Source organism: Hypanus sabinus, chromosome 9 (genome assembly GCF_030144855.1).
Source record: "Hypanus sabinus isolate sHypSab1 chromosome 9, sHypSab1.hap1, whole genome shotgun sequence".
Classification (NCBI taxonomy): Eukaryota; Metazoa; Chordata; class Chondrichthyes; order Myliobatiformes; family Dasyatidae; genus Hypanus; species Hypanus sabinus.
The window spans coordinates 7643651-7671358 of NC_082714.1; the positions used below are offsets into that span (position 1 = coordinate 7643651).

Sequence of the window (27708 nt, forward strand, 5' to 3'; positions counted from 1 at the left end):
CTTTGAGGACATTTACAGATGCATCCATCATCAAGGATCCCAACTATTCTAGGCCATGCACTTGCTGTTGCCATCAGGAAAGGGATATAGAAGCTTATGGCCCACACCAACAGGTTCAGGAATAGTTATTACTCTTTAACCATCAGGTTCCTGAACTAGTATCAGTAACTTCACTCACCCCAGCACTAAACTGATTCTACAATCTGTGAATTTGCTTTCAAGGATTCAGCAACTCAAGTCCTTAAGATTATTTATTTATGTTTCTTTTTTTTGTATTTGTGCAATTTTTTGTCTATTGCACAGTGCTTGTCAGTCTTGGGTGGAATCTTTTTTTTTTGATTCTATTTGTGTTTCTTTGTATTTACTGTGAATGCCTGCCAGAAAATGAATCTCAGGGTTGTATGTGTACTTTGATAATAAATTTTCTTTGAACTTTAGATTACCTGTGTATACTACCTGAGAAAAGCAGTTCTGACATGCAGAGAGCAGCTGTCAAAGGGGTTGAGGCATTGGATTGGATGTTGGTGTATTGAGATGAGCTGTCCTTTAAGAAAGGACTTTAATAAAACTGTGTAGTTGGGCCCAAAGCTATGAGTAAGCTATTCCTGAATTGATACCACATGGTGATTTGTTTGAGCTTGTTGTTCATATTGAAAATTATTTTTAATACATAAAATGAGGACATCCATGGGTATATTCTGCAGACATTGGTTATTATAGTTTAAATTTTGTGTGAATGAAGAACTAATATTGTCATGAAAATTAAGTTATCTCTTCCTGCAAGTAAGTGAATAGCTGGCAACAGTAATCACACCAGTTGGATGTTTAATTCCAATCGATTCTGCAAGGGGATATGGATTTGAGGGATTAGGTGAAAGCTTGGCAAATGGTGTTTTATGTGGGCAGGTGTGCAGTTTGACAAGAGAAATTTAAAAAGTTGGTTTATTATGTCAATGGAGAGTATAAAGGAGTGAAGTTCATCACCCTCTAAAGTGGCAATTGAAGTGGTAAAGCAACCATACGGCATACTTTCCCTCATCTATAAAACAAAATTGAGAGGTATTGTATAAAACTTTAAGGCAGATTTGGAATATTGTGTTCCGTTCTGGTTGCCACAGTAAAGGAAGGTGAGGAACACACAAAATGCTGGAGGAACTCAACAGGTCGGGCAGCATTTGTGGAAAAATGTATAGTCAACATTTCAAGTTGAAATCTTTCAGCAGGACGGGAGAAAAAAAGCTGAGGTGTAGATTTGAAAGGTGGGGGGGGGAGGGAGAGAAAAACACCAGGTGATAGGTGAAACTTGAAGGGAGAGGGACGAAGCAAAGAGCTAGGAAGTTAATTGGTGAAAGAGATGGAAGACCATGGAAGAAAGAGGGAGGAGCACCAGAGGGAAGTGATGGACAGGCAAGGAGGTAACATGAGAGAGGGACGTGGGGATGGGAAATGGTGAGGCGGGGTGGGGGCATTACTGAAAGTTTCAGAAATCAATGTTCATACCATTAGGTTTGGAGGCTACCCAAATGGAATATAAGGTGTTGTTCCTCCTACCCAACTGTGGCCTTATACCGACAGTGGAGGAGGCCATGGTTGAACATATCAGAATGGGAGGTGGAGTTAAAATGGGTGGCCACTGGGAGGTCCAGCTTGTTCAGGTGGATGGAGCATAGATGCTTGGCGAAGCGGTCTCCCCAGTAAACAAGAGGCCACACTGGGAGCACCAATCACAGTATATGACCCCAAACGACTCACGTGGGAAGTGTCACTTCACTTGGAAGGACTGTTTGAGGCCCTGAATGGTAGTGAGGGAGGAGGTGTAGGAGGGTGAGGTGTCAGATTGATCATGGGGAGTGGCGCAGCAGTTATGTCATTTGTCTTTAGCCCTCCTTACATGATTTTGAAAAAGCTGAGTTATTAGATCACTAGCACTTCAGGCTGGTTGCTCATCTAACTCCCATTTATAATTCCCTCTATCATGACTATAGCTGAATCCAACCAACTAGAAGGACAGACTTGACAGACACCCAAAAATTTCTGCACGTGGCATCTTGGCCACTTTATCCATGCTGGACACAAGCGACTATTTGGATTAAGTTAGCTTCAGTTCCTGGCTGCACTAGGGCTCTTGTCAGGAAACAACTTGGAGTCTGCAGTACTGGAAGGATTCAGTGGCAGTGGAAAGCAGCATTTATCATCAAAGAACCCCACCACTCCCTCAACCAGCATGGCCAATGTGCTCTCAATACTGCTGCTATCTAGAAGGAGATATAGGAGCCTCAGGTTCCACATTACAAGGTTCAGAAACAGTTATCAACCATTAGGCTTCTGAATCGATGTGAATAACTTCACTCACCGCAACACTAAACAGATTCCATAACCTATGGACTCACTTTCAGGAGTCATGTTCTGAGTATTATTTATTCATTTGTATGGTTTTATTTCTTTTTTACATTAGTTGTTTGTCAGTCTGTATGTGTAGTTTTCCGGGCAGATGGGGCTTGTTAACCACGAATGGTAGCTCATCCAGGAGAGGGAAATCTCCAATTTCAAACCTCCGCTGCCTTGCAGCTATACCCGCTCACAGGAAAGGCTTTGGGAGTAAACCCAAAGAAAAATCTGGAGTCGGAGTCCTGAAGGCGGCTGACTGCTGTACCCAGCACCGGTCCTCCTGCGATGCTGCTGGCACCAAACTGGATTGACTTCTGTTGTTCCTTTGAACCTGTCATCAGCATGGGGTTCCACTGCATGGGCAACAGATGGATCTCCATATCACTCTGCCATGGAGAAGCCACTCCCAGTGACTACCAGAGGCGCAGTACCCATGATTGACCACGACTGACGGAGGCCACAGATGTGTAGTTTTCATTGATTCTTTTGTATTTTGTCCTACTGTGAATGCCTGAAAGAAAATAAATTTCAAAGTGACAAATACATACTTTGATAATAAGTTTACTTTGAATCTTGAAAGGTTTTAGATGGATTTCTTGCAGAGGTGGAGAGATTTGTTGGAGGGTGGCTCTTATAAACAAGATCGGGTAAAGGATCAGAAAGATGCCCTGTTGGTAATGTTATTGCATTGAGAAATTGTCACAGAACTCTGTTCTCTCTAAAGCTACATGGGTGATTCTTCGTGGAGAGCAAGTGTGCATGCCAGGTTCTGCATGAGGCAGCAGGAAGGGCAGGAGTTGTTGACAGGTTCTTGGCACTGCCGTGCACAGTGTGACTGGTGTAGATGAGTGGGAGGAGAATTGGGATAAATGCAGAGGTATACAAGGAAGAATAGATTACAGTGAAAGCAACTTGGGGAACGGGATTACTCAAGTGCCAGCATAGATTCGGAGGGAAAACTAGTCTATATTGTATGAAACAATTAAAATTTGAAAACACCTTAATTGCAATGAAACTAATTTTCTTCAGTGCATGCCATATATTCACCCAGTTGTTTTTTTAAAATTTGATTGATTAAATGAAAATAATTACATTGTGTCTAAAAGGCAGCTAAGAACCTTTGGAGTTCCACTTTATTTTTTAAACAGTTTTGAGTGCTTTGCCCAAAGATTTGGAGATGGGAGGATGCTTTCTGACTTACTTCCAATAAACCACTGAGACATTGCAGTGGAGGTATGCCTTAAATAATGTCTTTTCAAAATTCGGACTGTATTCTAGCTAGTGTGAAGTTTTTAACGGTATTATAGCTGGTTTGGTCAGTCTGAAGAGAGGTATGGACAGTATGATATTGAAACACAGATAAGAATCTGATTTTCAGAAGCAAACACGAGGAAATCTGCAGATGCTGGAAATTCAAGCAACACACACAAAATGCTGGCGGAACACAGCAGGCCAGGCAGCATCTATAAGGAGAATCATTGTCGACATTTCAGGCCAAGACCCTTCGTCAGGACTAACTGAAAGGAAAGATAGTAAGAGATTTGAAAGTATCAGGGGGAGGGGAAAATACAAAATGATAGGAGAAGACCAGAGGGGGTGGGGAGAAGCTGAGAACCGGAAAGGTGATTGGCAAAAGGGATACAGAGCTGGAGAAGGGAAAGGATCATTGGACAGGAGGCCGAGGGAGAAAGAAAGGTGGGGGGGAACACCAGAAGGAGATGGAGAACAGGCAGAGTGATGGGCAGAGAGAGACAAAAAAAAACTAAATATGTCAGGGATGGGGTAAGAAGGGGGGGGAAAGGAGCATTAACGGAAGTTAGAGAAGTCAATGTTCATGCCATCAGGTTGGAGGCTACCCAGCCGGTATATAAGGTGTTGTTCCTCCAACCTGAGTTTGGTTTCATTTTGACAGCAGAGGAGGCCATGGATAGACATATCAGAATGTGAATGGGATGTAGAATTAAAATGTGTGGCCACTGGGAGATCCTGCTTTCTCTGGCAGACAGAGCGTAGGTATTCAGCGAAACGGTCTCCCAGTCTGCGTCGGGTCTCACCAATATGTAAAAGGCCACACCGAGAGCACCGGATGCAGTATACCACACCAGCCGACTCATAGGTGAAGTGTCACCTCACCTGGAAGGACTGTCTGGGCCCCTGAATGGTGGTGAGGGAGGAAGTGTAAGGGCAGGTGTAGCACTTGTTCTGCTTACAAGGATAAGTGCCAGGAAGGAGATTGGTGGGAAGGGATGGGGGGACGAATGGACAAGGGAGTCGTGTAGGGAGCAATCCCTGCGGAAAGCAGAAAGGGAGGGGGAGGGAAAGATGTGCTTGGGATCCTGTTGGAGGTAGCGGAAGTTACGGAGAATTATACATTGGACCCAGAGGCTGGTGGGGTGGTAGGTGAGGACAAGGGGAACCCTATCCCGAGTGGGGTGGTGGGCGGATAGGGTGAGGGCGGATGTGCGGGTAATGGAAGAGATACGTTTGAGAGCAGAGTTGATGGTGGAAGAAGGGAAGCCCCTTTGTTTAAAAAAGGAAGACATTTCCTTCATCCTGGAATGAAAAGCCTCATCCTGAGCGGAGATGCGGCGGAGACGGAGGAACTTTGAGAAGGGGATAGCATTTTTGCAAGAGACAGGGTGGGAAGAGGAATAGTTCAGGTCGCTGTGAGAGTATGTAGGCTTATAGTAGATATTAGTACATAAGCCATCTCCAGATATGGAGACAGAAAGATCAAGAAAGGGGAGGGAGGTGTCAGAAATGGACCTGGTAACTTTGAGGACAGGGTGAAAGTTGGAGTCAACGAATTAACATCAAAGTTAATGAAGTCAACGAGCTCAGCATGTGTGCAGGAGGGAGTGCCAATGCAGTCGTCAATGTAGCGAAGGAAAAGAGGGGGACGGATACCCATATAGGCTTGGAACATGGACTGTTCCACAAAGCCAATGAAAAGGCAGGCATAACTGGGACCCATGCAGGTGCCCGTGGCTACACCTTTGGCTTGGAGGAGGTGGGAGGAGCCAAAGGAGAAATTATTGAAAGTAAGAACTAATTCCGCTAGACGGAGGAGATTGGTGGTAAAGGGGAATTGGTTAAGTCTGGAATCCAAAATGAAGCAGAGAGCTTTGAGTCCTTCCTGGTGGGGGATGGAGGTATATAGGAACTGGACGTCCATGGTGAAAATAAGGCGGTGGGGGCCAGGGAACTTAAAATCGTTGAAAAAATTCAAAGCGTGAGAAGTGTCACGAACATAGGTGGGAGGGGATTGAACAAGGGGGGATAAAACAGTGTCAAGGTATGCAGAAATGAGTTCGGTGGGGCAGGAACAAGCTGAGGAAATAGGCCTACCTGGACAGGCAGGTTTGTGGATCTTGGGTAGGAGGTAGAAACGGGAAGTGAGGGGTGTGGGAACTATGAGGTTGGTGGCAGTGGATGGGAAATCCCCAGAGTTGATAAGGTTGGTGATGATATAGGAGACAATGGCCTGGTGCTCCTTAGTGGGGTCATGATCAAGGGGTAAATAAGAGAAGTTATCAGAGAGTTGTCACTGTGCCTTGGCCAGGTAGAGGTCAGTACGCCAGCTACAACAGCTCCCTCCTTATCAGCGGGTTTTATAGTGAGGTTGGGATTGGTGTGGAGGGAGCGGAGAGCAGAGCGTTTGGAAGGAGTTAGGTTGGAATTGGAACACGGTGTGGTGAAGTCGAGACGGTTGATGTCCTGTCGGCAATTAGCAATAAAGAGATCCAGAGCAGGGTCCATGAAGAGGAGGTGGGTTGAAGATGGGAGAAGGAGTCATTGGTGGGGGTAGGAGAGTCCTTGTCAAAGAAGTAAGCTCAGAGTTTGAGCCAGTGGAAGAAGAGTTCAGCGTCATGAATCTGATTTGGTCCACTTGTTCTTTATACACATTATAGTTGATCACTAGTATATTGTTCAGGATGGTTTCTGTTCTGCTACAGCATAGGTGTCAAACTCCAGGCCCGCGGGCCATATCCGGCCCGGCGTACAATTATATCCGGCCCGCAAGATCGTTTTAGATAGATCTATTATTTTAATTATTAATGGCCCGGCGATATGAAGCCTATGATTGTAAGTTAATACCAATCATAAAAATAATGCTTGCTCAGCAGTCTTCTTCATAAGAAATGGAACTTGTGAAGTGAAACACTTTGTAGATATAGCAGAGACTGAGACACATGAAAACAGGCTGAAAAAACGGAGGCAATGAAAGCTGCGTTCGCACGCGCCCGACTGATCTGGCCCGCATGAAGCTGCATTTTGCCCAATTCGGCCCGTGACCTAAAATGAGTTTGACACCCCTGCGCTACTGAGTAAAGTTAAAGCAACTTTTCCATGGAATACGCTCATTACACCATCTAGGTATTATAAATTACAGTGTGGTTCAAACATTTCCAGCAGGTGATTGTACTATAATTGCTTCTTCAAAGTTGGCAAAATTGCTTCACAGGTGAAAAGATTGCTTAACTGTTCCCTATCATTGTTCGTGTAGAACATTGCCCTCTCTAGACTCTTACAGCTGCCTTTGAAACACTCGTGTTATGAGCTTATTCATTGATAAGGTGCTACTTCTCACTGGGTACAGTGGATTCTGGTTGATTGGTTCACATTAGGACCAGTACATTTTGGCCCAATTAAGTGGCTGCCCCAGTTAGCTGAGGCTTCATGAAATAGTTCCTAACTTGTTAAAGTCGTGAAATCATTTCATGTTCACTCCCAGCTGTTTATAGCATCTCCAACTTGAATTCTTGAAACCACAGTGAGCAAAGCAGTTTTGAATTGTCCTTCTGCTTATTTCTCACCAACTCTCAGTGACACATATCATTGCTTTTTGAATATAAATACATGAAACATGCTATGTAAAAACTGTTCACTTGAAGCACAGTGTAGTGTCTAACAGCAATGCAGACATTGTTAGAAATTGTTTAGCAACAGTCTTCTGTCCCAATTAAGTGACGTAGTGTCCCGATTACTGATGGCCCAATTAAGCAAAATCGACTTTTTTTGAAAGGCGCTCGAGAGGGGTAGGTGGATTTTGAGAAGAAAGAGGTAGAAAATGCTAGAATCCTTCCAGCCGAAGTTTCTGATTTTTTTTTGGTAGTGAGCAACGCGGAAGCATGCAATCAGCGCTAGCAATTAGGGTTCAATTCCTGCCACTCACTGTAAGGGTTTGTATGTTCTCATGATCGTGTGTGTTTTCCCTGGGAGCACTGATGTTGCATTGGCACCTGAAGCATGGTGACACTTCTGGGCTGTCCTCAGCACAAGCTTGAGTGTTGGTTGTTAATATAAATGATACATTTCACACAAATGACATGTTTTGATGGACATGTGACAAATAAAGCTAATGTTTGTCTATCAAGTTCTTGAACTTTAGGTAACCCTTGTCTATGTCATAATGGCACATTTCTGCCTGTCGTTATTTTGCCTCCCTTTTTCTTACTTCATTGGTATAGCACGTGTCCCTGGGACTCACTGGTAACCACATGTTGCACAGACCAAGGAGCTTAGTGGCTTTCTGACTGTTACTTGAATTGTCCCCATTAAACCAGTGCAGTGCAGTGTCAAATATATTCCCTTTGATTTACCTACTCCTCCCCTTTCTTAACTGCTACAGAAAACTAGTTGTTTTTTTTCCTCTCTTTTCTATTTATATGAAGGGTCATAACTCTCTCCACAGATGTTGACTGACATGCTGAGCATTCGTTGCACACGGTTGCTCTGTCCTCCATGATAGGTGGGATTTCCCAGAGGTCGTCCATTTTAATTTGACTTCCCATTTCCATTCCAACATGTCAGTCCAAGGCTGCCTGTACTGTCATGATAAGGCCTCTCTCAGATTGGATGAGCAACACTTCATATTCTGTCTGGGTAACCGCCAATCTAATGGCATGAACATCAATTTCTCTAACTTCTGGTAGTTCCTCTCATGTCTTCTCACCAGCCCATCACCTCCCTCTGATGCCCTTCTCATTCCCTTTTTATTCTTTGGTTACTTATCTCTTCCAACTTTCCCCTCTCAGCTTCTCACTTCATGCCCCCTCCCCCAGCCATCTACCTTCCCGCTCACCTAGTTTCACCTGTCATCTTCTAGCTTGTACTCTCCTTATCCCCACCTTCTCATTCCGGCTTTTGCCCCCTTCCTAAACTGTCCTGAAGAAGGGTCCTGGTCTGAAACGTTGACTGTTTATTCGCTCCATTGATGCTTCCTGATTTGCTGACGACTTCCTGTAATTTGTTCAAAGTTCAAAGTGCTTTGCACAAGTACTTCCAATGTTTTGTTTTCCTTTGATATCTAGCATCTGAATTTTTGATCCTTCTGATTTGCTTTCTCCTTTCCTCACATTTCAAACTTTGAATGTTTTACATTTATGAACATTAACAATGTTTGGTTTCAGGCTCAGCCTTTCAACATTTGTGTCAGGGTGTAGAAGCTAATGTAAAGTGGGAGGAACATGCATACTATGAGTAGTTTTGCGGTGGAATAAGCCAGATTTGAATGTACTGTGAACTCTTGTGCAGCTTTTTGCATTTTTGTGTGTTTCTGCTTTGTAACTTTGCACAGCGAATATTGTACAGGTCGGCAACAAAAATTAAGAACAGTTTACTGTTGGATCAGAATTGCAATTGGAGGATCTGTATTTAGTTAAACGTTTTTTGCTAGACATGAATAATGTGGGTGAATAGTTTTATTGAAATGATTTGGGTGATTCAAAATGACTCATTCACAAGGAATTGAAGGTTTCTGTCAGTTCAGGTACAGTATGAGATACCTAACACCTTGATCACTAGGAAAAGTTTATTTACAGAAGATTAGGATTCATGAAATGTAAATTCTGCTGGATTAATCTACTGGACTTTAGGTAAAGGGGGTACCAATGAATGTGGTGCATTTGGACTCTCGGAGGTTTCCGATAAGGCCTTATGCCAACAAGAATTAGTCAACAAGAATTGGGTATAATATACTAATGTGGCTTGAGAACTCTTTATCAGATAGAAGGTAAAGTGTGAATAAAGCAACCTTCCCCTCAGATAGTTAGTTAAGCCCATCATCCTTACTGGGGCATAAACTGCTGACAGCAGCTCGTCAGAGCGTTCTATCCTTGATCAGTCTTCCAGGTTGAATTTTGATCTCACAATCTACCACAACATAGCCCTTGCACTTTGTCAATCTGCAGTGCTGTTTCTCTAACTGTATTCTGCATTTTGTTTTCCTTGTTCTGCTTGATGTACTTGTGTGGGGAATGATCTGTTTGTTAAGCAAACAAGGCTAAGATTTTTATTGTATCTTAGTACAATTAAACAACACTAATAAACTGCTATTAGTCTATCCATTCATCAAAAGAGAAATTACTTTACCAATTGAAACTATTTACCGTAGATTCCGGACTACAGAGCGCACCTGATTAAAAGCTGCACGCTCTAATTTTAGAAAGAAAATCAATTTTGTACTTGTACAAGCCGCACCGGATTTTAAGCCGCAGTTGTCCCACGTTGTAATATGAGATATTTACACAGAAAGATATTACACGTGAGGATTTTTTAACTTTTAATTAAATCCGTATGGTAACATAAACAAATATATATTGCAAATGCTTTTTTTCGAACAGTGCCTGTAACACAGCTACTTTTATATATACATACGTATCGGTAACACACAAATTACGTTGCGTATACTTTTTTACTGAACAGTGCACGAACAACATTCCAATATCTCCTAACGACTGGTAAAAAAAATATATATACTGCAGCCTACCAGGAAAAGTTATTAATCGCCTTCTTCATCTTCCTCCTGCGCACTAAAACCATCAAAGTTCTCTTCTTCAGTGTCCGAATGGAATAAAACCTCACGATCTCGTCACTCACTTCAGTCTCTTCGTTGTCGCTCTCACTTGAGCGCACACGGTCCTCTTCATCACGCAGCAGTCCAGCCTTTCGAAACCCGCTGGTGATGGTGGATGTTGTGACACGGCTCCACGCATTTAGGATCCACTGGCAGACTTGAGTTAAAGATGCTCTTCGCATGCGTCCTGTTTTGGTAAAGGATTTCTCACCGCTCGTCATCCAAGCCTCCCACTCAACGTGCAGCGCCACTTTAAATGCCCGGTTCACGCTGATGTCCAGTGGCTGCAAATACTTCATAGTGCCCCCAGGAATCACAGCTGGAATTCGGTTTGTACTCTTGATGGCAGCTTTCACTGAACTTTCATTGTCAGCCGCTTAAAAAATCACCATCGGTGGAAGCTTTAGTCCGGATGCTGTGCAGCTCAGAACACAAGTAAAATGCGTTCTCTCAAGGCCACTTGTTTTCAGTGTGATGGATGAGTCACCTTTTTTATTAACAGTCCGAGTGAGAGGCAGGTCAAACGTCAAAGGTACTTCATCCATATTTATGATATCATCTGGCCCGATGGAATTCTCCGCTATCTTTGTTTGAGTGAATGTGCGGAAGTTAGCAAGTTGTTCCTCGTGGTCGGGAGGGAGCTGCTGACACAGAGTCGTGCGTACCCTAACGGACAGGCCTTTTCGTCTCATAAATCTAAAGCACCACGATGGCCCACCTCTAAAATCTTCGATTTTCATTTTGGTGGCGATTGCTTTAGCCTTCAGTCTGATCTGCACGGTGGAAACACCGCGGCTGCCTGCTCTCTGTGTGTTAACCCAGTCTTCAAGAAAGTTTTCAAGTTCGGGCCATCTGCTATGATTACCTCTGAAAGCTTTTGTCGTCTTTTTGCATTGACTCAGTTCTTCATGCTGGCGTCTCCACCGTCTCAACATCGATTCATTTATGCCAAGATTATGTGCAGCAGCTCGATTTCCTTCTTCAACCGCCAGATTGATCGCCTTTAACTTAAAAGCTGCATCATATGCTTTTCTTCGAGTGTTTTTCATGTTGATGAGGATGAGTACAAATGACTGATTTACAATAATTTAATTGTGAAAGTGCGCTTGATTTATCGTACAATTTCATTGGACCTCTGTGAACTACTCATCAATTTTATTGGTCTACTGTTACGAGGCAAAATGTTTTTGGCGGCATGAAAAAAAAACATGCATTAGCCGCACCGTAGTATAGGCCGCAGTGTTGCCGCAGTGTTCAAAGCGTGGGAAAAAAGTAGCGGCTTATAGTCTGGAATTTACGGTATTATACAGATAGTTATTTACAGCAGAATTATTTACTGTTGGGCATCTCTACAAAGTTTTAAGTCTCAGAAACCTGTTAGTCCTTCAACAGCTGATGGCACAATGTCTTCTGGACGCCTGTCTTCCAGATTTTAACACACACTGAACTACATGGAAAGAATGCCAAGATGGCTGAAGTATTGCTCTTGGCCTTGCCCCTTCTTCGATTAATGGGAAAGCCTGATTTCTGTTTGTAGAGGAAGTTGGGAGAGGGACTTAAGCTAGGAGAGTCTATTGCGTAAGGCGCCAACTACCCTTTCAAATCAAATTCGGCTTAATTATCATTCATCCATACATGCATACACCCGAATGAAACAGTGTCCTTCTGTGGTTAAGGTGCAAAACATAAATAGCACATTCAAATTAGTGAGAGAAAAAAGTCACCAAAAAAAAGCATATACGTAGTCCAAGACCCTGAGTTGACATGTCCCATATATTGACTATATGGATTCCCAGTGGTGTGCAGCCACTGCATTCCGTCCTGTCATTCCACTGATTGAACACTGGAGGGCAGAATTGATTGGAGGAGCCAGCCCCAACTGAGCTTGGACGTCACTCTACACCGCCTCTGGTGTCTCTCTCTTGGACTGTAGCTGCAGGCAAGCCTGTGGCTTGAGGCCTAGCCCTTGCTATGTTACGCAGCTCCCACGCTGCCTGTCAAGTCACCAAACAAAGGCCTGCCGCATCTTTGATTATCAATGTCCAGCGGAGTCTTGTGATCGCAAGACAAACGTCCAAGACAATCCCTCCAACTCTGAAGCCTTTGATTAATGGGCAGGCTCCTCTGATCAACGAGCAGCTCACTGGTGGGATAGACCCAGAGCACTTGTAGCTCTCGGTGCCCAGAATGCGCTGCTATCTTACCAGAAGGTTTTGATGCGTTCCCTCAGCCTGGCATGGGGAAGCGGTAGAAACGGATTCACCCTCTGCATCTGAGAGGGACGCAAGATCTATTTGGTACCACTGTTCTTTCAGGGTGGGCTCTGGGTCTCCGTCAGGGGATTTGTCAATCAACAAAAGCACCCTCAACTTGGCTAAAGGCAGGCTGCCATCTTCCCTGTTGTCCACCAACAGCAGTGCACGCAACAAGTCTTCCTCGTCTCCAGGTTAACTGAAGCTTCTGGGCCACGTGTCCAGATTGAAATCTTTGGCTTCTTCAGGTGATGACAGCATCAGGCAGCTGCTCAACTCTGCTTGTGAGGCCATTGGTAGCCACTGAGAGAGAAGGTCTGGTTCCACCTCACCTTTCCTATTTTACTGGAGCAGGGTGTCTGCAGGTTCCTTTGGCTGCTTGAGTTGCTCTCCCTGAAAATCAGGGCCGCAGCTGGCGTTGTGGGGGGGAATGCATGATCCCCATTGCTGGGTGTTGCCACAATGTCCAGGTGTTTTTCCTCATGGTCTCCAGTGGCTTAAAGGAATTTGGGAATCCTTCCAGAAGACAGCCTTTATAGGAGAAGGTGTCACCTGCTCACAGTACTGTAATCCACTGCCTGAGGAATCGCTGTAATCTGATTTAGTGGCATGGCGTAGAGGGATGGAGGTTCTCTTGGGAAGATCCACACTCTTGGTTTGTCTAGTAGTTCTTGGGTGATGGGAAATTCCATCTTTATGACTCTGTGTGCCACATAGAAAACACGAGCTTGAGATTGCAGCCTCCAACTCGACCTCTTGGTGGTCCTGTCACTTATCTAAGAAGATCCAGCCTTTTCAGGCTGGTAATCCACCAATTTAAAGGGAATGTAATACACTGATGGAATAACTCTCTCACATCAAAGTAAATATATAATTCACGATGATACATCCATCTCTTGACCGTGAAGGGGCAAGGGGACAGGCTGAGGGCAAAATGAGGGGTGAACAAAATGCTCACACAGAATCCCTGTAAAGACTAACAGGGCAACAAGGGATATCAGGTAACCATGGAGGGCTGCTGCCACAAAATGAGACCAGGCAATGTCATAATGGCCTCATACCCGGTGGTGTGACCTCAAGACCCAAGGGGGGGAGGGGGAAGTAACTCCTCACAAGATAGGAAACACTAGTTTGAGAGCAACAACCAAAAGGCAGGACCACCTCAAAAGGGGGGAGAGAGGTGGGCTGGGATCACAGGCAATGTGAGGCAGGGGACAGATGAGAGGACACAGAGAAGTGGGGGATGGTGTGTGAGAAGGTGAATGAGTGACGGACAATTCTGAAGTATATTTCCCATCCACAGGATTTTTTAAATTACTTTTACAAAAATACTTAGCATTTCTTGAAGGGTCATCAGTGCCATGTGGGAACACATCTGCAACACAATCGAGTTGCAGAGGACCAGTCTGTTTAACAGACATCCTGATACCAGACTTTATACGCAAAAAGATAAATTCAGCAGGATGGGGAAGATGAGTCTAATCCCAAACCATGTCCCTGACCCAAATCTGAACCCTAAACCCTGATCCAAACCATAAATTAAAACATGAACCCTAATTCCTATTACTGATCCAAATCTCAAGTTGTTTCACACAAATCCCTAACCCATAATCATTACCCCAGTCCCTAAACGTAAAACCTGACTCTGATCAAAGCCCAACTTATAAAACTAATAGTCATTCCTAACCCTGATGTTCCTAATGTATTGCAAAACCTGTAAAAGTAACTTGTTCCTAACCTTAAATCCTGACTCATACCCTGATTCCTCATCACTAACCCTAAGCCTTTGTCGCTGACACAAAGCTCAACTCCATACCCTGACCCTGACCCAGACCCTGAACTGTGGGAAATCATTGGTGTCCATTGGAAAAGGAAGGACGTGCTCTGCCTCACATAGGATCTCCCTGATGCAATCATGAGATCTTCCATCACCACTGCTGGTCCCAGATAAAGTGGAAGGGTGTACAGCAGGGCCGCTCCTTCCTTTTCCTGTTGCCACTGATGGTATCTCAAGCACAGGGCAGAGCTGACTGATGGGGTCGTGAATTCTTTCCTCACCACTGTGGAGTCCCAGATAAAGTACTTAGCCTGCTGCTGTAATGACTGGGTCTGTACTTGCTGGAGTTTAGAAGAATGAGGGGTGTTCTCATTGAGAGCTGTTGTACATTGAAAGGCCTAGATAGAGTGGACATGCAGAGTGTTTTTCCTGTTGTAGGGATTCTAGGACCAGAGAGTACAGCTTCAGAATAGAACAACGTCTCTTTAGCCAGTGGGTGGTGAATCTGTGGGATTATGTTGCCACATTTGGCTATGGAGGTTAACTCATTGGTTATATTTAAAGCAGAGGTTAGGTTCTTTGTTAGTTAAGGTGACAAAGGTTACGGGGAGAAAGCAGAAGAGTGGGGTTGAGGAATGATAAATCAGCCATGATAGAATGGCAGAGCACACTCGATGGGCCAAATGGCCTAATTATACTCCTATGTCTTATGGTAAAAAGCTGGTTTTAATCTTGGAACATTTTGGAAGGAAAGGGAAATGTATACAAACAGATATTTTGGCCAATAAATTGCTGAGAAATATTGAATTAAGGAAGCAGTAGAAAATCTATCCTCATAACAAATATAATTGTAGACACAAGGTGTTTTAGAAGAGTCTACCCTTGATAATTGATCTTCAGAAATAATGTTTATGAAGTGCTTGGGATGGTCTGAGAATATGGAGTTTTATACATTGAAGCTAGTTACTTAATGGGAAGAATATTGTTGATAGTGTCTTCTGGGGCATGTATTTCCCTATTCATTTTATGGTTCTCTTAATGGGCAATTTTTCTACAGAGTTGCAGATTATACTTTACTGCTTGAGTCTATTTGCAATAGGAAATTTAAACTTTTTTTAACATTTATTCAACTGGCATTCTACATCTAGCAATGTAGCATTTTACATCCCACGCTGACTGATTATGTGTAGTTTTTCATTGGTTCTATTGCATTTCTTTGTAATACTGTGAATGCCTGCAAGAAAATGAATCTCAGGGTAGTATATACATACTTTGCTAATACATTTGCTTTGAACTTTGATTAAGCCATTGAACTTATACCATATAATGTGTAGTTTCTTGGAATGGGTTTTTAAAACCTGATGTTTACAAATGATTTATTCCATTTTCCAGGGGAAACAACTGTTGAAGTCTCCGTGTCACTGCTCGTACTTTCTGGGTGCTGCTTAGTTGTCCTCGTTGTCCTGCTTGTGAATTGTGCATCATGCTGCAAAGACCGCGAAATAAATTTCAAGGTGAGTACGTAGGATGCACCTTGGTTTCTCTGTTTTCATTGAATGGTGATATTTAAATTGTGTTTGCATTGCATAATCAATATATCAGTAAGGGCAGAGTTGTCCTATACTGCAGGTGGCTGATTCAGGAGCACCATTCAACAACGTAGCTTGGTTTAGATTTTCTTTCTCAAATGTGAACACCAGCCACAAGAAGAAGAAAAAATTCCTGAGGCTGTCAAATGCTAATTCGTGCATTCCACACTGACTGGTTTAAAAGTCTTTTGGGAGCAGAAGAAGGGTGTGGAATCTGTATCTGTTAATTGAATGTCATTATGTGCAGTTAATATTCTCTTTTTTTCAAATTTCACGCTGCCTGGGGTGAGATTTCTTCTTAGTTTATGTTTGGGCTTCAGTCGTTGCAACTCCTTTGTTGTAGTATTTTCAGATGATTGCTATGCAGAGTTGAATATGATGAAAAACAGAAAAACAATAAAAATGTGCATTAATCATGTGATATATTTTTGTTGTAATTAAATACAGTTTAAATTGGTATTATTATTGTCACATGTACTGAGGTAGAGTGGAAAAACTTATCAGAAAGACCTGGATAGAGTAGATGTTCCTTATAGTGGGGAAGCCTGGGACCAGAGGACACTGCCTCAGAATTGAGGAACGTCCAGTTAGAACATCTGAAAAAAAATTTCTTTAGTCAGAGCTCATTGCTACAGATAGCTGTGGAGGCCAAGTCTTGGGTATATTTAAAGTGGAGATTGATAGGATTAATAAGGGTGTCAAAGGTCATGGGGAAAAGGCAGGAGAATGGGGTAGGGAGAGATAATGAATCAGCCATGATGGAATGGCAGAGCAGATTCAATGGGCCAAATGGCCTAATTCTGCTCCCATGTCTTCTAGTCTAATGCCATCCATACAGATCATTTCACCACATCAGTACATTAAGTATTATATAGACATTAAGGTGCAAGATCAAAATGAGGTAAATTATGAGGTTAAATCTTATTTTTTTAGGGAATCATTCAGTAGTCGTAGGACAGTGGGATAGAAGCTGTCCTTGAGCCTGGTGGTACATTCTTTCAGGCTTTTGTATCTGCTGCCCAATATGAGAGAGAAGGCAATGTCTGGGATAGCTGAAGTCTTCTATTATGTTGGATACTTTACTGAGGCAGTAAGACATGTAGACAGAGTCCATAGAAGGGAGGCTGGTTTTTGTGATATACTGAACTGTGTCCAACTCTATTCAGTTTCTTGTGGCCTTGGACAGAGCAGTTGTCACACCAGGCCATATCATGCCTGGATAGGTATATTGATTAAAAAAGGGGACATAGTAAATTTCTCTAGTCTCTTGATGAAGTAAAGAGCTAGTACACTTTCTTGGCTATGGTGTCTACGTGGTTTTACTTCGACAGACTCTTGTTGATATTCATTCCAAAGAGCTTGAAGCTTTTAGCTCATGACCTCAGCATCGCTGATGTAAACCAGTCCGTGTGCTCTGTACAGGAATGAGATCGATCAGCCAGTTGAGTGGTGTCACAACAACAACCTTGCAATCAACCTCAGTATGACCAAGGAACTGATTGTGGACTTTGGGAAGGGAACACACCAATCCTCATCAAGGGGTTAGCAGTGGCAAAGGTGAAAAGTTTCAAGTTCTTGGGTATCAACATCGCTGAAGATCTATCCTGGACCTAACATATTGATGCAATTATAAAGAAAGTACACCAGATGCTATATTTTATTAGGAGTTTGAGAAGATTTTGTATGTCACCAAGACTAACAAATTTCTATAGATGTACCGGGGAGGTCATTCTAACTGGTTGCAGCACCGCCTGGAATGGCGGGGTCATTTCACAAGATTGGAAAAAGCTGCAGAGGGATGGAAACTCAGTCAGCTCCATCATGAGCACTGCCTTCACAGCATCGAAGGTATCTTCAAAAGGTGATGCCTTAAAAAGGTGCTATTGCACAAGACATGTTCTTTTATTACTACCATCAGGGGATACAGGAGCCTGAAAACACACAATCAATATTTCAGAATGAACAATGGGCCATTCATGAACACCACCTCTATATTGCTCCCTTTGCACTACTAATTTAATATTTTTATACCTTATTGTAGTTTATAGTATTTATATGTATCACACCATACTACTGCAAAACCACAAATTTTGCGATGTATGTCAGTGATACTAAAATTGATTCTGATTCTACCCCTTCCTGAAGTCTGATTTTTTTTTGCTGACATTGTGGGGTGTAGATCTGTTGCTTTCCAGGATTGTTTATAATGTGCTGGGTTGCTACAGAATTAGCGTAAGCAGGTTTTGTATAGTGTGCACTCAAAATAATGCTCCATTTACTTGAAGTTGAGTTCCACTATTGTTTCTCTTTCAGGAATTTGAAGATGATAATCTTGATGAAGAAAATGATTTTGTACCTCCAGCAGAAGACACTCCGTCACCTCCAACACTTTCTGAAGTATATACGCTTTCTGTTCCGAATGTTATGTTTTCTACTCCAACGCAACTTCACTTATCAAAAACACAAGGTGTGCACTGCTCTGCATTTCAAACAGCCATTTACTACTTTTTATATTTAGATTGATTTAAATGATATAGAGTACTTGACAAATGTGATCTAATAGAATATGATTACTTGGCTTTTTATTCCTGATGCTCATTTGAAGCAATCCAATCCTAAATGACATTATAATCTATAGGTTTCCCATGTCTCAGTAAAATTATCTAGTGAAGTCATCCACCAAGAAAATCCTGATCTTATTTCACAGTGTGCATTAAGTAAGGTTATTTCATTCAAGTGTTTCAATTGGCCCCTTAGATCTGAAAGGGCAAACTTTGACAAGGAATTCTATTTGTGAATTTGATTAAAAGAAATATGCCCTGAAGGTACATGCATGTGAAAATCTGGTGGTAGCAAGAGCAAGTTTGGCTGTAAGGCTGTGTATAACTTCCTAATCTGTCAATGCCATTTCAAATCCGAATGGTTAATAACAAGGCTTCCAGTTTATTCTATTAAAGAATTGGTCAATCAAGCTGCTGAATGCTTTTCTTGGAGAATTTCACAATGTTCTTGGAGAAATTCACGGTGTTCAAACTGTTGGTTAATATTTGGGGTCCAATCCATAATAATTGTTTCAGTAAAAGTGAGCTGAGGGGAGATATGGTACAGGTTAATAAGATTATGAGATGCATGGGTAGAATAGACAGGTGGTATCTTTTTTCCCTGGGTTGAAATGTCTAATACCAGAGGGCATGCATTTATGGTGAGAAGGGGGTAATTTCAAAGGAGGTGTGTGGCGCAAGTTTTTTTGCATGGAATGGTTGGTGCCTGGAATGTGCTGTCTAGAGTGGTGATAGAGGCAGAAACATTAGCGACTTTAGAGACAATTAGATAGGCACATGAATGTGAGGAAAATCGAAGAATATGAACATAGACTAGGAAGGGGAGGAGGGAAGAGAAAGAGCGGTAGTGATAGGGAATTCTATAGTCAGGGGGGCGGATAGGAGATTTTGTGGGAAAGATCGGGAGTCTTGGATGGTATATTGCCTCCCTGGTGCTGGGGTCCGGGACATCTCAGAACGGGTACAGGTTATTCTCGAGAGGGAGGGCAAGAACCCAGATGTTGTGGTCCATGTAGGGACCGACGATGTGGGTAGAATGAGTGAGGGGGTCCTGCGTAGTGAGTTCAGGGAGTTAGGTGCGAAGCTGAAGGGCAGGACCTCCAGGGTAACAATCTCAGGATTGCTACCTGTGCCACGTGCGAGTGAGGCAAGGAACAGTAGGATTATACAGATTAATACGTGGCTGAGAGGATGGTGCAGGAGGGAGGGCTTCAGGTTTTTAGATAATTGGGCTTTGTTCCAGGGAAGGTGGGATCTGTTCCGAAGGGACAGTTTACGCCTGAACTGGAGCGGTATTAACATTCTTGCAGGAAAGTTTGCTAGTGCTTCTCGGGGGGGGGGGGGGGGGGATTTAAACTAAATTTGCAGGGGGCAGGGATCCAGAATGCGAGAGAGGATAGCGAGATGAAGAATAAAGGACAGGTGGGGACTACACGGTTCTGGAATATTAAATGTGTAGTAGAGAAAGGTGAGGTGGAACAAGTGATAAGGAGGACACATGGAGAGATGGATGGTCTGACGGAACATGGAGTTAAATGTGCAGAAAGAATAAGTAAATTTCGGAAGGACAACAAAATTCGAGGAGCGTATAGCCTGATGGGAGTTCGGGGAGCTGGGTTAAGCACAATAGGTAGCGATTTAAACAGAGAGGAGAAATGGGCTAAAAATTCTATATCTGAATGCACAAAGTGTCAGAAATAAGGCGGATGAGCTTGAAGCTCAGGTGCGAATGGGTAACTATGAGGTTGTTGGGATAACAGAGACATGGCTGCAGGGAGATCAGACCTGCAAAATGAATGTACAAGGGTATACGTGCTATCGTAGAGACAGAAATGTGGGCAGAGGGGGTGGGGTGGCTCTGTTGGTGAGGAATGAGATTCAGTCCTTTGCAAGGGGACATAGGATCAGGAGAAGTAGAGTCTGTGTGGATAGAACTGAGGAACAGTAAGGGCAAAAAGACCCTAATGGGTGTTGTCTACAGGCCACCAAACAGTAGCATGGATATTGGGTGCAAGTTGAATAGGGAGTTAAAATTGGCATGTGGCAAAGGTAATGTCGCAGTAGTTATGGGGGATTTCAACATGCAGGTGAACTGGGAGAATCAGGTTGGTGCTGGACCCCAGGATAGGGAGTTTGTAGAGTGCCTACGGGATGCATTCTTGAAACAGCTTGTACGAGAGCCGACCAGGGACAAGGCTTTTCTGGATTTAGTCTTGTATAATGAACAGGATTTGATAAGCTATCTTGAAGTAAAGGAGCCATTAGGAGGTAGTGACTATAATATGATAAGTTTTTATCTGCAATTTGAGAAGGATAAGGGCAGATCGGAGGTGTCAGTGTTGCAGTTGAACAGGGGAAACTATGGAGCCATGAGGGAGGAGCTGGTCAAAGTTAACTGGACGGATATCCTAGTAGAAAAGACAGTGGAACAGCAATGGCAGGTATTCTTGGGAATAATGCACAAGGTGTAAATTCAGTTCATCCCCCAGAGAAGGAAGGATTCAAAGGGGGGAAAGGGGCCACAGTGGTTGACAAAGGAAGTCAGAGATTGCATAGCATTAAAAAAAAAGGAAATATGACAGAGCTAAGGTGAGTGGGAGGACAGATGATTGGGAAATTTTTAAGGAACAACAGAACTTAACTAAAAAGGCAATACAGGGAGAAAAAATGAGGTATGAATGCAAGCTAGCCAGGAATATAAAGGAGGATAGCAAAAGCTTTTTTAGGTATGTGAAGAGAAAGAAGATAGTTAAGAACAATGTTGGGCCCTTGAGGAATGAATTGGGTGAAATTGTTATGGGAAACAGAAATGGCAGAAGAATTTAATAAGTTCTTTAGATCTGTCTTCACTAGGGAAGACACAAGCAATCTCTCAGATGTATGGATGGGCCAAGGACATCGGGTAACAGAGGAAATGAAACAGATTGACATTAGGAAGGAAATGGTGATGAGTAGACTGATGGGACTGAAGGCTGACAAATCCCCAGGTCTAGATGGTCTGCATCCTAGGGTACTAAAGGAGGTGGCCCTGGAAATTGCGGATGCATTGGTAATCATTTTCCAATGTTCCTTAGATTCAGGATCAATTCCTGAGGATTGGAGAATGGCTAATGTTATCCCACTTTTTAAGAAAGGAGGGAGGGAGAAAACAGAGAACTATCATCCTGTCAGCCTAACATCAGTAGTGAGGAAGATGCTAGAGTCCATTATTAAAGATGAAATAGTGGCATATCTAGATAGCAGTGATAGAATTGGGCCGAGCCAGCATGGATTTACCAAGGGCAAATCATACTTGACTAATCTATTGGAGTTTTTCAAGGATGTAACCAGGAAGTTAGACAAGGGAGATCCAGTGGATGTAGTGTACCTTGATTTTCAGAAGGCATTTGATAAGGTCCCACATAGGAGATTGGTGGGTAAAATCAGAACTCATGGCATTGGGGGGAAGATATTGTCATGGATAGAAAACTGGTTTGCAGATAGAAAGCAAAGCATAATGGTGAATGAGTGTTTCTCGGAATGGCAGGTGGTGACTATTGGGGTGCCACAGGGCTCGGTATTGGGACCACAGCTGTTTACGATTTACATCAACAATTTAGATGAAGGCATTGAGAATAACATCAGCAAGTTTGCTGATGATACTAAGCTGGGTGGCAGTGTGACGTGATGAGGATGTTAGGAGAATTCAGGGTGACTTGGATAGGCTGAGTGAGTGGGCAGATACTTGGCAGATGACTTTTAATGTGAATAAGTGTGAGGTTATCCACTTTGGGAGTAAGAACAGGAAGGCAGATTATTATCTGAACGGTGTAGAGTTAGGTAAGGGAGAAATACAAAGATCTAGGAGTCCTTGTTCATCAGTCACTGAAGGTGAATGAGCAAGTGCAGCAGGCAGTGAAGAAGGCTAATGGAATGTTGGCCTTTATTACAAAGGGAATTGAGTACAAGAGCAAGGAAATCCTTTTGCATTTGTACAGGGCCCTGGTGAGATCACACCTGGAGTATTGTGTACAGGTTTGGTCTCCAGGGTTAAGGAAGGACATCCTGGCTTTTGAGGAAGTGCAGCGTAGATTCACGAGGTTAATTCCTGGGATGTCCGGACTGTCTTACGCAGAGAGGTTAGAGAGACTGGGCTTGTACACGCTGGAATTAAGGAGATTGAGAGAGGATCTGATTGCAACATATAAGATTATTAAGGGATTGGCAGGAAATATGTTCCAGATGCTGGGAGAGTCCAGTACCAGAGGGCATGGTTTGAGAATAAGGGGTAGGTCATTTAGGACAGAGTTAAGGAAAAACTTCTTCTCCCAGAGAGTTGTGGGGGTCTGGAATGCACTGCCTCGGAAGGCAGTGGAGGCCAATTCTCTGGATGCTTTCAAGAAGGAGCTAGATAGTTATCTTATGGATAGGGGAATCAAGGGATATGGGGACAAGGCAGGAACCGGGTATTGATAGTAGATGATCAGCCATGATCTCAGAATGGCGGTGCAGGCACAAAGGGTCAAACGGTCTACTTCTGCACCTATTGTCTATTGTGTAGGCATAAAAGATTAGTTTGATATTTGATTACTAATGCAATTTGCCAAGATATCTGGCTGGAGCTATGAGGAAAGATTTGATAGACTGGGTTTATTTTACTTTGAGTAGCGAAGGTTAAGTGGAAAGACGGGTCAAACTGAGTATGCAAAATTGAGGTTGATGGTGAAAAATCTTTCCCCATAGTAATGGTATTTTAAACCTGAAGACATAGGTTTAATATAAAAGGCAAGAGATATCAGGATTTTTAAAAATCTGGATGAAATCTGGAAGGCATTACCTCGGAGATGGTAGAAGCAGCCCTTAAGAATGCTTCACTATTTAACAAGCTGGTCTCCATATTCTTGCCTTAATAATCCTAAACTTGTCAAATTTATAAGTCAGGGAAATCATCCTGATGAAGGGTATCGGCCTGAAACTGATTATTCTTTTCCACTGATGTTACCTGGCCTGCAGAGTTCCTCCAGCATTTTGCAGGTGTTGCTGTAGATTTCCAGCATCTGCAGAATCTCTTGTGTTAGGGAAATCATCCTTTCTGATTCCACCCTATGCAGCCCTCTAAGAATTTAATATGTATTGATGAGGACACCTCACCGCTCTAAAGAATTGAGGTGAAGCCTGCTTTATATATCTTCGTATAACAGACCTGCCTTTCTAGGAACTAGTCAGATGAATCTTCACTGAATTCCTTCTGTAGCAATTGTTCTTTAAGAGTGGGGCAACATGGTAGCATAGTGGTTAGTATAATGCTTTACAGTACCAGCGACTCGGGTTCAATTCCTGCCCCAGCCTTCAAGTAGTTTGTCTCTTCTCCCTGTGACCGCATGGGTTTCCTCTGCTCCTCTGATTTCCTCCTATGGTCTTCTTCAAAGACATGCTGGTTGGAAGGTTAATTAGTAATTGTAAATTGTCCTGTGATTAGACTGCGGTAAAATTGGGTGATTGCTGGGTGGTGTGGCTCGACCAGCCATTTCCATGCTGTATTTCAATATAAAATTAAAAAATAAAAGGATTGAGGGCATACAAAATGCTCCATGTGTGATTCATATGTCCATATACAATTGTAGTAAGAAATCTTTGTTCTTGTGTTCAAATCCTTTAGTAATAAAGACCAACATACAATTTGTTTTCCTAGTTTCCTGGTGCACCTGAAAACTAGCTTTCTGACGTAGATTGGGAGACTGCTTCACCGAGCACCTGTGTTCGGTACGCCAGAAAAAGCGGGGTCTCCCAGTGGCCACCCATTTTAATTCCACTTTTCTTTCCTATTCTGGCATGGCAATTCATGGCCGCCTCTACTGTCATGATGAAGCCACACTCAGGTTGAAGGAGCAACACCTTGTAATCTGCCTGGGTAGCCTCCAACCTGATGACTGATTTCTTGAACTTCCAGTAATGCCTCTTACCCACCCCCCCACCACCTCCACCATACCCCATCTCCTTTTCATTCTCTCACCATATCTCATTGCCTGCCCATCACCTCCCTCTGGTGCTCCTCTAGCTTTTCTTTTTCTTTTTTTCACGGTCTTCTGTCCTCTGCTATTAGTTTCATCCTTCTCCAGCCTTCTATCTCTATCAACTTTCCAGTTCTTTACTTTATCCCTTCCCCACCTGTTTTCACCTATCACCTTATGTCTGTTTCTCTCTCCCCTTCTAACTCGGGCTCCTTATCTTTTTTTTTCTCCAGTCCTGCTAAAGGGTCTCAGCCTGAAACGTTGACTACTCTTTTTCATAGATGCTGCCTGGCCTGCTGAGTTCCTCCAGCATTTTGTGTGTGTTGAATGCTAGCTTTCAGTGGCATGTATACAAGACAGCTGGATCTCTTTGTCAACTTTTATTGTCATTTCGATCATAACTGCTGGTACAGTGCATAAAAAAACGACACCGAGAAAGCTACACTAGACTACAGACCTACACTGGACTGCATAAAGTGCACAAAAACAGTGCAGCCATTACAATAAATAATAAACAGGACAGTAGGGCAAGGTATCAGTCCAGGCTTCGGGTAGTGAGGAGTCTAATAGCTTGGGGGAAGAAACTGTTACATAGTCTGGTCGTGAGAGCCCAAATGCTTCGGAGCCTTTTCCCTGATGGCAGGAGGGAGAAGAGATTGTATGAGGTGTGCATGGGGTCCTTCATAATGCTGTTTCCTTTGTGGATGCAGCGTGTAGTGTAAATGTCCGTGATGGCGGGAAGAAAGACCCCGATTATCTTCTCAGCTGACCTCACTATCCACTGCAGGGTCATGTGATCCGAGATGGTGCAATTTCCAAACCAGGCAGTGATGCAGCTGCTCAGGATGCTCTCAATACATCCCCTGTAGAATGTAATGAGGTTGGGGGGTGGGAGATGGACTTTCCTCAGACTTCGCAGAAAGTAGAGACGCTGCTGGGCTTTCTTTGCTATGGAGCTGGTGTTGAGGGACCAGGTGAGATTCTCCGTCAGGTGAACACCAAGAAATTTGGTGCTCTTTACAATCTCTACTGAGGAGCCATCGATGTTCAGCGGGGAGTGGTCGCTCCGTGCCCTCCTGAAGTTAACAACCATCTCTTTTGCTCACATTAAGAGACAGGTTGTTGGCTCTGCACCAGTCCGTTAGCTGCTGCACCTCCTCTCTGTAAGCTGACTCGTTGTTCTTGCTGATGAGACCCCACCATGGTCGTGTCATCGGCGAGCTTGATGATATGGTTCGAGCTGTGTGTTGCAGCACAGTCGTGGGTCAGCAGAGTGAACAGCAGTGGACTGAGTATACAGCCCAGGGAGCCCCCGTGCTCAGTGTGATGGTGTTGGAGATGCTGTTCCCAATCCAGACTGACTGAGGTCTCCCAGTTAGGAAGTCTGGGATCCAGTTGCAGAGGGAGATGTTCAGGCCCAGTAGGCTCAGCTTTCCAATCAGTTTATGAGGGATGATTATCTTGAATGCTGAATTGAAGTCTATGAACAGCATGAAAGTTAATGTTCCCAAGTTTCTTATTTTTTTAAAAAGAGCAATTTCTGTTTGTGCATCAAAGTGAATAATATCATTTTTTTCCCACTTTTTAACTCATTGTTGCCCGTTCATTCAGCTTGTCTGTATCACCTTGCAGCCTGATCTGTGCTCACACTTCTACTTTGCTCCATGTCATTAGCAACTGGAAACATTGCATTTGGTCACCTCGTGTATTTTGTTCTTTCAGATTGTGAGTAGCTAGGAAAATATGGTTGAAAGATGAGGGAAGGGGGAGTGTTAAAAGAAGAGGTGGCAGAGCAATGTTAATCAAGGAATCCATAACTTAAAACTCCCTCTGCTACCCTCTGACTCTTCGACTATATACTCACCCATACTTGCTATCATAACCATGTGTCCTACTTGGGAACTTGTTCCACATTCTTCTACCCTCAATTCCCAGCTTCATTTTTCATCCCCTTCTCCCCATCAAAAAACCTGCTCCCTACCTGGTTTCACCTATTGCCAGCCAGCATGTATGCCTTCCCTTCCCCCACCACTTTATTCCAGCTTCTTCCCCCTTCCTTTCAAGTCCCAGGAAGGGTCTTGGCCTGAATCATTTCACTGTTTATTCCCCTCCATAGATGCTGCCTGACCTGCTGAGTTCCTCCAGCATTTTGTTGCTTTAGATTTCCAGCATCTCCAGGATCTCTTGTGTTCATAGCTTCTGAAAATGGGACCAGATGGGTAGAGCTTAGGCCAATATACTATTTGTCTTAATAATTGTTGTCTTAAATATTCAATAATTTATGTACAGTGCCACTCAGGTTCCCCTGAACACCAAAACCCCAGTCATTCACCATTTATATAAAAAAAATGCACTGTTTTTCTACAAAGTGGGTGGTGGTGTGCTCTGAAGGGACTGTTTGTATGGTGTGTGGCATTTACGCTCTGACTGTGGGGCACTTCCCTCACTCTGCACACATCCCTTTCAGCATGTAGCTCCACTAAAGCTTTTCAGTTTAGCTGGGCAGCTACTGGCAGAGGCCTGTGGCTGAATACAACCCTGGGTGTTTGGCTCAATCAGAGACTCCTTTTGTCTGTAGTTAAGGTTTCCAGTAATTTTGCTTTCATATTTGTAATTTCCCCTTTTATGTCAATTTTTAATTTATAATTTGTATGAAGTTTTTTTTGCTATTACGTATATGCTAAATAAAATGCAAGATGCTTTTGTTGTAAATAGTTATATTTGAATCAAGGAGAAAATTTTTTTGGGAGCTGTGTTGCTGACAGTAGACTTCCTTTCTTGGGTCTAAAGTTCTGTAGCAAGGATTGACATACTGACATTTGGCATTATTTCAATATAAACATCCCACAGTTTGCTATTGTGACTATGTGGCTTCCGTTGGAATAAATAGGAGATATGTTCTGGTGTTGAAAGATCAAAATTGTATGAAACTTTTTTTAACTAAGTAAGTTCTTTTAAAATGTGTGCTTTTGGGGTTTTAGGTGTACAGAATAGATTTGGTCTTCCACCAAGGTGCAACTTTAATCATTCCATACCCAGTGACAATGTTTTCTGCTGCCTACATATCAATGTCTATAATTCCCTTCATAAAGAAATAAAGGAATTGTAAAGCCTAAAGAGTCTGTTAGAATAATATCCAATTTCCTATAAATGTATCTCTGTGTTTAGAGTTGATTTATAAAGCTGCAAAGCAGCCCTATGGTGTTTTGCTATGGTTTGAAACAATAGACCCTTCATAAACTTTGTGCCTTATAAACCACAATATTGAAATCATCTAAGCAAATAACATGGAG

The 27708-nt window shown here is 43.0% G+C and overlaps 1 protein-coding gene across 1 annotated transcript in view; it reads left to right on the plus strand.

Moving 5' to 3' along the window:
* Positions 1-27708, plus strand: part of lmtk2 (lemur tyrosine kinase 2) — a 134733-nt gene that overhangs the window by 15417 nt on the left and 91608 nt on the right. The window contains exons 2-3 of the mRNA XM_059979015.1: positions 15668-15789; positions 18178-18331. Of these exons, the coding sequence (XP_059834998.1) occupies positions 15668-15789; positions 18178-18331 (276 nt within the window). The remainder of the gene's footprint in view (positions 1-15667; positions 15790-18177; positions 18332-27708) is intronic.